General features: G+C 41.2%; 1 protein-coding gene across 1 annotated transcript in view; it reads right to left on the reverse strand.

The window, feature by feature from the left end:
- The window catches only part of LOC145394143 (transient-receptor-potential-like protein), a gene marked incomplete at its 3' end in the record, with an annotated part of 163912 nt that overhangs the window by 12268 nt on the left and 139016 nt on the right, over positions 1-12628 (reverse strand). Inside the window, exons 13-14 of the mRNA XM_080268123.1 lie at positions 12049-12081; positions 797-992 (exon numbers count right to left, since the gene is read on the reverse strand). Of these exons, the coding sequence (XP_080124249.1) occupies positions 797-992; positions 12049-12081 (229 nt within the window). The remainder of the gene's footprint in view (positions 1-796; positions 993-12048; positions 12082-12628) is intronic.

Here is a 12628-nt window from a genome sequence, read left to right on the forward strand (position 1 = left end):
ACCCGCCACAAACCGTAAGGCAGGGAGACATTTTTCCGCTAAATATGCCTCATGCTTAACCCTCTCATGGTAGCATAAACTCTGCTGTTTTATTTGGACTGGCTCCAGATGATTTTATTGAGTTGTAAGTTTGTCATAGGAGCCTCCGTGTTAATCTTGTCCCAGTTAACCTTTTCCTGGTTGCGTCAACTCGACTGTGTTATTTTGGTCAAGGCCAAACGATTAAGTTTAGATGAGGGTGAGTCGTAGGATTCTAAGTGTTCATTGGTTGGATGAAAAATGTTGTCATGAAAATACTCTGGTTTGTGTTAGGTTGATGGAATCATATACGAAACTGAATTTAGATATTTGAGATTTATAAACCAGCAATTTATATTCCGTAATAGTTTCAGAGCATAAGTAGATATTCGTTATTTGTAGGGCTGTGAAGTAGGTGCTTGATTGTACGAAAGCTGTGTTCATAAAACTGAACTACGGTGGAAAAAAGTATGTATCTGGTGCGAATATTAACTTCTTATATGCTACTGGCTAATTGTCTGTCCACTAAACCAAGCATGGCCTATATGATTTTAAAATTTGTGCTGCAGTTACACGGATTAAAATTTTATTGTACACGATATATTTTGCAGTAAACGAAACTTGGCAAGCTATATAGAAGATTCAAACTATGTTCGCTATTAAAAAAAAAAAAAAAAAAAAGCTTTGGAAAGGTCAAAAAGTTGATCAAGTACGGCAGCACGAAGTAAAAAAATAAAAGGCAAAAAACTAAAACACCAAGTGGAAAATAAATAGGTACCTCGATCTGTTGGAAACTGTTGGACATCATAGCAATAAGCATATTAATGAGGACTATGATCGACATGACGTGGTAGGCCATGAACAGACCCTGGCCCACCGTCTCTATGAACCCGTGCTCCTCCTCTAGGTCCGTGCTTCTCGGGGAGCTTATGCCGAACAGAGACCAGAACAGCGTCGCAAAAGTCACGTCCAATCTAGAAATAAATAAAAGAAAAAAAGGAAGGCTTGGAGGAGAGGAATAATATTGACAGACCTAATTCAACGCAGTAGGTTAGAAAACGGAGGCAGTATTGAAGAAAATGGAGATCAAAACAGCGTCGATAGTCACGTCCAATCTAGATGTAAATAATAGAAAAAGGGAAGGCTTGAAGGAGAGGAATAATAGGAGACCTGATTCAACGCAACTGGTTAGAAAACGGAGGCAATACTCGTATTTGGAGCAAGTGCTTGGAGGAAAAGGTGGGCTTGAAGGGGAAAAATGATAAAACAGATCGTTGAAGAAAAACCCAAGCTGAAAGAGGAATAAAACCAGTCATTAGTAAAAGCAAAAAATCATGAAGACGGGAGAGACAATGTATATATAGGGCTAATTAGGAAGGAGGAAGGGGGGATCAAATAATTACATACATTCACAATACAACTGTTAAAACATAGGCATTACATACGTACATACAGATGCTTGCATGAATCCCACACCATGGAAAACACTGAGAAAGAAACAATGGCAATTATCATGTTAAGTATCAGAGCCTTGGTTCTGGTAGGTGTCGGAGATTTTGCAGTGCGTCTTCCACAGCGATTTACTGTATGTTGCACATCACACCTTAATGATTTTCTCTGTAAGTGATGCAGACTGTGTCGATGTTAAACAGATATACGTATCATACTGGAATATGAGGTGTAAGATGCAAAATAAATCGCAGGGCTCTTGCTAACTGCCGATGGTTGCGAGCCATTTGGCTCCTGAGAGCCAAATACTGTAAATACTTAGTAGCCAAACTGACTACGATCCAAAATATTTTACGAGCAATAAATATATTTAATTATTTACAGATAGTGATGTTTAGAATCATATAATGAGGTTTTAAACGTTCACAATGGCGACAAGGAAAGACTTAATAATCGATCACAACGTGCTTTTTTGTTCATTTATGTGAGATGTACTTACTCTGTAGTTTACGAGGTTTTGAATTGGATGTATTTTCTCCTCGCCAGAAGGCGACTTTCATGCAAAAATTGTTCGCCGAAGGAAAAAAATACTCGCATTTGCGAGCTGTGGCTCGCCAAACAAGAGCCCTGAATCGCTGAGGAAGAGGAACTACGAAGTCTCCGTATGTCACCTAGAACATGGCACTTTGATGCAAAAACAAGGCAAAGGATATAACATAACCAAACAGTCGCCAGAAACCTTACTCGGTTGGCTTGGAACACCTAAATATTATCCTGCATCAAGAAGAATTAAATAAATAAACGTTGCCAATGCTCATCTGTTTTTGGCGCGAATGTGTGGGACTGAATGGTAGAGGAAAAGCATAATACTGATTACAAAGGCACGATTTTGTACGACTCGTTCAAACGTAAATGGAATTGCAAGCAATGAATTAATGAGAGCTGGCCGAATGCAACAGGGCGAATAAAGTTATAATCTCCTATGCTGAATTTCTCAAGTGCAAACAAATGAGCATTGGACAGTGTTTTTTGTGAATATTTATTACATGCCGCACCGTGCAGCCACCAAAAGTTAGTAAAAATATTTACATAGGAAATGGATGAATGTAATAATGAAAAATAAATAAATAGCGATCCATAAAGAAATCCACAACAGTTAAACAAAGTGGCATCCAACCGGGCAAACTGTAGCGGATGTGACGCGCTGGGCGAAGATGCCAAACGCCACTTCCCATCCTTATTATTTTTGCTTTTTTAACACATTCCCCACCTTCCTTATGCATTTTTTACCTCGACAATCTGAAAAGAACGGCTCATCATTGCAATCAGCATGTTGACCATAACGGTGATAGCCATGATGAGGTAGGCGCCGAGGAGAGAGTGGCCGATGACGTCAGTGAAGACCTGGTTGTGAGTCAGGTCTTTGAGCGGGATGACGCCGAAGAGGGACCACAGGAGGGACGTGTAGGACCTGTCGATTCTGAGGGTGGTGGTTGTGGGGGTGAGAGGGGAGGGGAAGGTGGATGATCTTTGAGTGAGTGAGGTTTAAGAGCAGTAGTCTCATTGGCTTTGGAGATTTCGGAACACATTTTCCCTGATGATTTGTTTTCATTAATACATTAGCTGTTTCGCTTTGGATTGGGGCATCAAGGTATTTTTCTCAGATCACCTCAGGATGATTTGGTTCAGCTGAGAGAAAGTCTGTTATTAAAATGTTATTAAAAATATAGAATAGACTCGAAGGACCTTTAGAAAGCTCGAGTTTTCCTTAGTAAGATATGAGTCTGGATTCAGCCTGAATAAAATACTCGGTGCGACCATGACAGGGAAAACGTTCCCCTCATGCACAGGTGCAGTCAGTAATCCTCTTGTATGTCTGGGTTTCCGAACAAATGAAGCTAGATTCCAACCCTTCCATCCCTCTTGAATATCATTAGTTTGTTTAAGCAAGATCTCATTAGGTTCTGAATCAGTTTCGAGACAATGAAATGTTGGCCACAACTGTATGTCACTCATACAGACCATACCGATAGAAATGTACTGTATAAATGATATTGAAAATATTACCGATAACTTGTAATAAGCCAGATAAGTTGGTAAAGAAAATTGCTGCGAAGTTTCCCAGGCCAGAAAGAATACAGCTTTAGGAAGTGAGGGATTTGTGGGTGGGATGTGGGTGAGATGTTAGTATTTAGGCTCCACATCTGACGCCACAGTTTGATGTTGCCATGTGATGACTTTCTGTGTACATTTGCACAGTAATATTACAGCACTTTCAAACTGAACAGTTATGAATATCTTCCATTGAACACCGCAGAAGTTTTGTGGCCCCGGAAGATTACATCACCGATTTGTGAGTCATTGTTCTCTGTTTCGTTGTTGTTGTGTCATAGACATGCGGCGTAGGAATGGCACCAACACACTCATTAGCCTTAAATGAAATTCTTCATAGCTCCCAAGCACAGAGGTTTTAAGTCTTTATAGGCATGTAGCCTTGGTCATAGATTTTCTTTTTAGGGTAACCTCGTTCATATCAAAGTAACTAAAACATGATGTTGAAGTTATCAGTAAAGAAAAATCTATAAGTAATCCGTCTTGTCTCTTAAAACGGCCCAGATCAAACATGGCATAATTACTTTTTTTTTTTCGGAGGGGGTTTAATTCTCTAGCTTGTAGGGGGCAGGGTGGCTTAGTGGTAGAGCGCCTGACTCAAGACCGAAGGGTCGAGAGTTCGCACTCCGTCCGGGTAGCTACCCTACTGGGAGAGGTAGCGCTCTCCCGTTACCTAGCTGGGCTTTATGATCGATCAAGGTCTAGCTCGGGAAATTCATTTCTCCATTTATTTTTCTCCCTCTAGTGTGTATGATCCTTTATAGACAGAATCTTCATACCTTCAGTAAAAATCAAGGAGAGAAATATTATGATTCATTTTATATAAATACAGTATAAGCAAGTCTTCACTCACAGGTGTTAGGTTTGCTCTTGCAGAGCATAGGCTAAGCCTATTTCCTTCAAGAAAATCATATGTAATTATAGAAATAACTGTATTGTATAAAATTAAATATATTAAAATGTATAGATGACACTGCCAGAAACCATGTGAAAAAATCGAGGCAGCATTGGCACATATAACCTCACCACAGTTTTTTTTTCTTTTTCCCAGGCAGCATCAGTATTATGTAAATATTGGTTAAGCTTATGTGTATTTAAAAGTGCTGTGATATATGATATATATAAGTATTACTCCACTGTGCAGTGCATAGAAGTACGTCATTAGGAAAAATAGAGATGAGGATTACATATGCTTATACTGCCTTGACCAACTCTCTGGCATCCTTACAACTTCAAACATTAGTTGCTTGTCGTAAGTGCGCTTTATGAGCGCGTACGAGCGAGTGAACTCTATCTTATCACAATTTCCCCCTTGATATACAGAGACAGGATTGTTAAGTTTGTTATTTCTCGAATTCGAGTCAAGAACTTTGGTTCTGTCGTCTCCACAGTAACATCGTGAGGTTTGAATATTCATTGGCGCATTGGCTGACTACGAAAGAAACACACGTGTTGTTGTTAGCTTTGCTTCCGCATAATAGATGCATCGCATCGTACGGATCCCGCGGAATATTCACAATGGCCGAGTAGTTTCAACAAACTGCAACTCGTCGGCTATCAATCGCAGGATAAATGTAAGAAACAGGACGTTTCCCGTGGATTATTTCTCTTTGGATAATTTTCAGCTGTTGATTAAATTTAGATTCGCCTATTGAGTGTTGTGATGCACATATTATGAAGTGAAGAAAACAGAAGTTGTTAATATAGCTTAGGGTACGCGAATGCTGGTGTAGAGAGAGGTGCCGTATAACATTCATCACACGTGCAGTGCTAAATTCTACAATCTCCGCTGCCAACCTGTCGTGTCGACGAAATTGAAACGATAACGACTTGGTTATTGATAAGATAATTAAAACCAGGAATGGGATGTTTTCCCTCGATTTCACCATCAAAACATAGGAAAAACGTTAATGTAAAATTATAGGCAGAATCCCTGGTATGCAATTGCTAGAGCTTATCCCAGAAACAGTGTTATGACGGAAAATATTTTGATTTCGTGCTTGAGGCGTTCACCGATTACAGCCAAACACTGCCTTTGAAAACTCGAGATTCCGAGTGGTTCCTGCGTACAGTATATATGGGTGAGTTTTTAGTTAATGAAAAAATGATTGAACGAATGTATCACATGCAGAATTAAATTTCAGCTGTACTTCACATCCGAGTAAAGTTATTAGCTTCTGCATAACTTGACTGTAGGGTCTGGCCGGGTCGCTCATTTCCAGACATAACTGAGAGTAAACATGGCTAGCTTGCTCGCTCGTAATGAAGTTATCAACTTCATTCGGAGTTAGTAACACCAGCACTTCTGTTGCAAGCAGCTTCGTACTTCCTGCGATATAGGAGAAACTGTACCCCCCTCAAAAAAAAAAAAAAAAAAAAAAAAAAAAAAAAAAAAAAAGTGGTGTTCGATGGTTATGAAAGGGAGCATATTCCCCAGGCACAGATAGGTTGTTTACGCCCAATGTTAGTATTTCAGACTATCCTGTAGCATGCCATTTTTTTTTTTTAAATAAGAGTATAGTCCTAAGAAAGCATGCCCAGTATTTAAACTTCCATCTGTGGGTGTCCCATATAACAAGAGGATTTGTCCATGTTTAGAATGTCAGGTGCTGAGCGGGACGTTTTGCTTTTGTTGAGGGTGTGTGCACTCTCCGGCCATTTTCTAGTCGGCCACACTCACACTCTTGGCTGGGAGGAGGTCGTACTTAGGGTTTTCGTAGCAGACGAAGACCTGGTGTGGTATTAATAGTTTGTATTTATTTTATCAGTCTTCACGAGTTCAACACCAACTGTTCCTCGTATAGTCGACCTACGCTTCGAATGTAGCCCTTTTAACTCTAGGTTGGCCTAAATCTGCCATACTCTCGGTAGTGAATACTGAGCTGTGACTAGGTTAACACCACAGTATGATGCTGGTAATGAAGCAGTGCTGTGCAAAGACTGTAAAGCCGTAGCATTGCCTTTTTCTGTCAGTGAACTACGTGAAATACACTAGATTTGGATGATAATCTGGGCCAAGTTAAGATAAAAGAACTATCACCGTATTACTGGACAACATGTCTTCGTTCGGTGTGGTACGCTGGCAACAATACGGCTTCTGTCCAGGCAGGGGTGAGATCAGAGGGTCAGCAGCAACTATGGTCTCATTTTCGTGCCTCCAGTGACCGGTCCAGATTATTTCCCAGTCAGTCGCGTCGCGGGAAACCACAGACTGCGACCGGTTGTAATGAATGAAATTGGCACAGGGAAATGAGGCTTAGTCCGGCCGCTATTACACTGCATCTATTTCATACTTAGGTTATATCCGCATCTTTCCTCCCAACACCTTATATTTAAGAGAATCATCTGTGGTGGAGAAGCATGCCAGGCCATTCACAACTTTATTTATTTGTTTATTTTTGCCAGTAGAGGAAAGTGAGAATCAGAAGTGGAGTATTATGCAAACTTTTGTCCTTCACTGTATCTGAGGCTGATTTTCTCTGTTTATGTCCCAGAGAAATGAAGTAACTTGGCGCCGGGTGTGGAAATGGGGAACTGAATTGGGATGATGGTGGTGGGTTTGGCTTAATGGTGGTGGGTTGGGGTGATGGGGTTGGTGGGTTGGGGTGATGCGGGTGGTGGGGTTGGGGTGATGGTGGTGGGTTAGAATGATGGTGGTGGTGGGTCGGGGTGATGGGGGTGGGTTGGGGTGTTGGTGGTGGGTTAGAGTGATGGTGGTGGTGGGTTGGGCTGATGATGATGACCTGGGATGATAGTGGTGGCTTAATCGATGTCAGTCTCATCTCATCCTTTCACGGGGATTGGCCGGGAAATTTATCTAATTATGACTGCGAGATTTGCGGAAAAATTTGATTTGTTTTACGGACTTTGTAGCTATGGTTTGTTTAGGTACCGTCCCCTCACCCACTTTTTTTTTTTTTTTTTAGGATACTGATACTTTACAGATTTTTACTCCTACAGAATTTGGTCATTCACTTATTTATACCTTTTTACAGTATTATTGTTTGTTTACATATTTATACTTTACAGAAATTACAGTTTGTTTAGATATATATACTTTTTATTACAGAATTATACGTTTAGTTTAGTTTGTACAGAATTGTGTGGTTTATTTACAGAACAATTAGATTTGCATAGTTAACAGATTCATTTTGTTAGGGGTGTGTCTGGCGGTGTATGGCAACTCAACACTGTGACGTCACACTGATAAACAAAGCACGGGAGGGGTGTGAGAAGGTCAGGTAACAGGAAGATTGATGGAGGAGTGGATAAAGCGACTGAGTGGGGAGAGTGGGATAGTGACAGGGAGGCGAGACGAGTGGGATAGTGAGGGGATGGTGAGGTGAGTAGGGTAGTGAGAGGGAGGCGTGAGATGTACGAGGTCGTGAGGAGGAGGGCTGAAGTGAGTGGGGAGTGAGTGGGAGAGGCCTGTGAGTGGAGGAGTGAGACGGAGGGGTGAGTGAGTGAGGTGTAAGGGTGACAGAGAGGGCGAGACGTCTTAGTGGATCTGTGAGAGGGAGCAAGTGGCTGAGAGGGGAGGGGAGTGAGGTAGTGAGGAGGAGGAGGAGGAGGAGGAGGTGAAAGGTGAGTGGGGGAGTAGTGGGTGGGTTGAGATGAGTGGGTACGATTTTACGAGTGAGTCAAAGGGGTATGAGAAAGATTAAGGAGGGGAGTGAGAGGGAGTGGACGCCAGAGAGGGATGTGCAAATAGTCTGAGGTGGAGTGGGAGGTGTGAAGTGAGTTGGAAAGATCAGTGAGTGGTAGTAAAGTTTGAATGGGAAGAAAATTTACCCCTTCACTACAATTATATGAGTGTTAGTTGAGTGTTGCTAATTCCAGACGATTTTTTTCCTGCTCAGATTTCTATCAGGGGGGTTTATAGATATCTAGTTTGGAGATTTTCATCCTTTTGCCGACTATTTCCCTCAGCTCAGTGGCAGGATAGGACAGTACTACGGCTGTACATGCTTTCCGTAGCACTTCTTCGTGACTAGCACTGTATTCTGCTATAAATCTCATGCTGTAGCCTAGCGGTCTGGATGGAGGGACGGCAGTTATTTTTCGCCCAGTTGAAGTGAACAGAGTATAGTTTCCCTTCAACATGAGAGATCTTTCGGGCATGGAGGAACAGTAAAACACAAAACCAAGCAGAAAGTTAATTGTAGGCGAGAGGTGAGTGGGAGTGAGAGGGAAAATGATGATGATATTGAGTGGGATTAACCCCTTCAGCCCGAGACGCCTTGTATTAAAATGATTCATGGAAGCTGCACTAAGCCCCTCTAGACCGAAAAATTTGAGTTGAGTAAAAATTGTCCGGAGATAACTAGAGTAAAAAAAAAAAAATGATATACTCGTGGTGAAGAGGTTATTTATAGGGAAAAATGTGCTAGAGTCTGTTTTCATTTGAGGGAACTCGGTCACTCGCAACTTGTATACTAATTCTTGGTTGGAATGAGTCTCCTTAGTTACTAGTCAAATTTATCTGCCAGTCTAACTACACCTGAGCATCATGTGTGCTGAAAGGGGCTCCAGGTCTTTGTCAGATGAAAATAAACGGACTGCAGTGAGTGGGATGTGAGAGGGTGAGAGTAAAAGCGAGTGGGAATGTGTGGGTTTAACTGTAGGGGTGATTGCCGTTGAGTGGAGTGGTGAGTTGGATGAGGTTAAAGGATTAGGGTTTAGCTGGGATCTGATGCTGAGTGGGATTTGAGGAGGGGGAGGGGAGTGGGGTGACATGGAGGTTGAGGATAATGAGTGGGGTTTGGGAGAGTGGCATAGGAGGAGGTGGGAGAGTTTCTGAGTGGGATACGAGGAGGAGGGGAGTGGGATTCGAAGGAGGATGAGGATGATGAGTGGTGTTTGGGAGTGGTGTGGGAGGTGGTGGGAGAGTTTCTGAGTGGGGTGTTTGTATGATGAGAGGTGTGGGGACATGCAGGTGTGAGTGGGGAGATACAAAAATGAGCGGGTTGATCCGGTGAGAGGAAGAATGAGAGGGGTAGTAGACTAAGGAGAGTGAGGGGGTGAAGTGAGGGGTGTTTGGGTCGGTGAGAGGGATTCAGGCTGTGAGTGGGACCTGAGAATATTGCAGAGTGGGAGAGGGGTGAGGTGTAACAGAGGGCGAGTGCATAGAGTGGACAGAGAGTGAAATAGAGTGAAAGGGAGTGAATAGAATGAAGAAGTGAGTGAAGTGGAGTAAGGGAAGGGTGGATGGAGGACAGGGTTAGATCGAGAGAAAAAAAAACATTACCCTGAAAGTGAGAGGGAAATGAGTGGGATCTGAGAGGGAATGGAGAGTGGCAACAAGATCGACATTATCAGATCATTTTGGTCCTCTGAAAGCAAGCCCATTTTAAGTACATTTATATACATATTTAAGTACATTGTAATAAAAGTGCATTGTAATCATGATCGTAGGACTACTAGTGAATATTTTGTGCATATCCACTTCAGGCAGCACAGTATTAACTCCTGTCTACGAGAATGTACATGTAACGTTGAAGTGGAGAGTTAGGTGGGAGGGAGAGTGAAGGCGATCTATATGCAGAGATTTCCGCTTGCAAATTAAATCTTTCCTAGGTCAAACGCTTTACCGTTCTCAGCCGAATGAGTCTTAACTAAAACGCTACGATATTACTTAAAGCATTCGTTGATAGCTAGGCTCCTCTGAAGTCATTCCACTGCTAGTTTTTTCGATACATAATGTGAATAAGAATTTTGATTGCAAATTTAGTACTGAGAAGAAATCGTATAAAGATTTCCACAGGTGTACGTTACTGAACTTGGCAATCTTAAACATTAGGGTAATCATTCCAGCAGTACTGATTGAAGGAAATTACTTCTTCCGTCATAATCTGTAATATGATGCCACCGTTTAAGTACTTCCACCAAAACAGTAATTATAGGCCATCTTTAGCTCTAGTTACACCGTCTTCGCCGCCATAAAATGATACGGTAACCAGTATGTTTTTCTACAGCATTCAACAGCATAGGATTGACGTCGTGTTCTGCATTTCTGACTTTCTGGTCCCTGTGAAATTTGTCATTGTTTGTACTGTAGTGCATTTGCCAGTAAAGTATGGGTGCAGTTTATTGTTAAAACTTGATTAACGATTTTAAAATGAATCAAAAGACGAATCCGACAAGCGTAAGTAAATATCTCTGGCGTTGTTATGGTACCAGGGAATCACTAAGAAAATTCGCCGTCTTCACGTACTCTTACGGCATTACATTGGAGACTCTGTATTGGCTAAATTATCTTACAAGTGGAAATTTTCTCTTGCAGGCGAAAATCCCCGTTTGAAAGTGGCATTGATAGTCACTAAAATTGGCATCTGTGTTAAGTGGCATTTGAGAGTGAATCCAAAAGTGGCATTTGAAAGTGAGTCCTAAAAAAGGCATTTGAAAGTGAATCCAAAAGTGACATTTGAAAGTAAATTTTTGTGTGATTACGAGTATCCAGTGAAAGTGATATTTGAAGGTGAACAGGTAAAGTAAGCTGTACGTTGCTTTTGTGAGTTATATAATTTTTGAAAGCGACGTCTGAACATGATGAAGGACGTATAGAGGTGACAGTTAAAAATAATGATTGAAAATGGCACTTGAAACTAACATTTCTTAATTCGTCTGATTGTTTGGAAGTGGATTTGAAGTGCTGAGTAACATTTAACCTGAAGCTTACGTTTGGAAATTATACATGAAAGGTAGGCTTGGAAATAATGTTGGAAAGTTACCTCTGAAAATGACGTTTGGAAATATACAGTAAAAGTGACGTTTGGGGATTACGTTTGAGTGTCAAGAAAGAGATGTTTGGAAATTAATAGTAAATTGATTGAAAGTAGAGTACAAACATGAATTTGGAAAGTAACAGAAGTGATGTTTGAAAGTACCACTGTGACGTTTGAAAGGACCACTGTGATGTGTGAAAGTGACATTAAATGACGTTTGAAAGTGACACTGTGACGTTTGAAAGTGACATTAAGTGACGACTGACAGTAACATTAAGTGACGCTTGAAAGTGACGTTGTGACGTTGGAATGTGACATTGGAACGTTTGAAAGTGACATTTTAGTGACGCTTAAAGGTAACATTGTGACGCTTGAAAGTAACATTGTGACTTTGGAAAGTGACACTATGATGCATGAAAGTAACACTGTGACGTTTGAAAGTGATATTGTGAGGTTTGAAAGTGACATTAAGTAACATTTAAGAGTAACATTTCAGTGACGCTTGAAAATAACATCGTGACGTTTGAAGGTGACATAGTGACGCTGGAAAGTAACTAAGTGACGCTTCAAAGTAACATTGTGACGTTTGACAGTGACATTTAAGTGACCTGAAAAGCGACGGAGCTATCTCGATTGAGAGTGATGTTCATGTGTTATCTTAAGTGGCGTTTGAAAGTGACATATACCTGTTAAGTGGCTTTGAAAGTGACATTTATAAGTGACATAAGTAGATTCAAACACTTACGTCTTGAAGCCACCCCTGTACTCTCCTGTCTCACTGGGGGGAGAGTTAGTGGAGAGTTAATTGGAGTTAGATAGTAAGAGTTAGTAAAAGTTAGAGAGATGGTGAGAGAAGAGGTAGAGAGTAGGTGAGTAAGTAAGAGAAAAGGTAGAGAGTTAGGAGATTTAGTGAGAGAGAGAGAGAGAGAGAGAGAGAGAGAGAGAGAGAGAGAGAGAGAGAGAGAGAGAGAGAGAGAGAATTAGGAGAGTTAATGAGAGAGAGGTAGAGAGTTAGCGAGATAAAGTAGAGTTAGTAGAAAGGTTAGAAGAATTAGGAGTTAGCAGAAAAGCTAGAAGAGTTAGTAGGAGCTAGTAGAAGTTAGAGAGTTAGTCAGAGGAGATAGAGAGGAGGAGAGTTAGTGCGAGAAAGTAAAGTTAGTAGAAAAGTTAGGAGAGTTAATGGGAGTTAGAGGAGTTAGAAAGAGATGCAGTTAGAGAGAAGTAGAGAGGAGGAGAGATTAAGTGGAGTTAGTAGAAGAGTTAGATGGAGAGTTATTGCAGAGTTAGGAGGGAGAGTTATTGTTAAGTTAGTGAATTGTTAGTAA

Source organism: Coenobita brevimanus, chromosome 26 (genome assembly GCF_032717465.1).
Source record: "Coenobita brevimanus isolate Jiangsu-jjx chromosome 26, ASM3271746v2, whole genome shotgun sequence".
In the NCBI taxonomy this organism is placed as follows: Eukaryota; Metazoa; Arthropoda; class Malacostraca; order Decapoda; family Coenobitidae; genus Coenobita; species Coenobita brevimanus.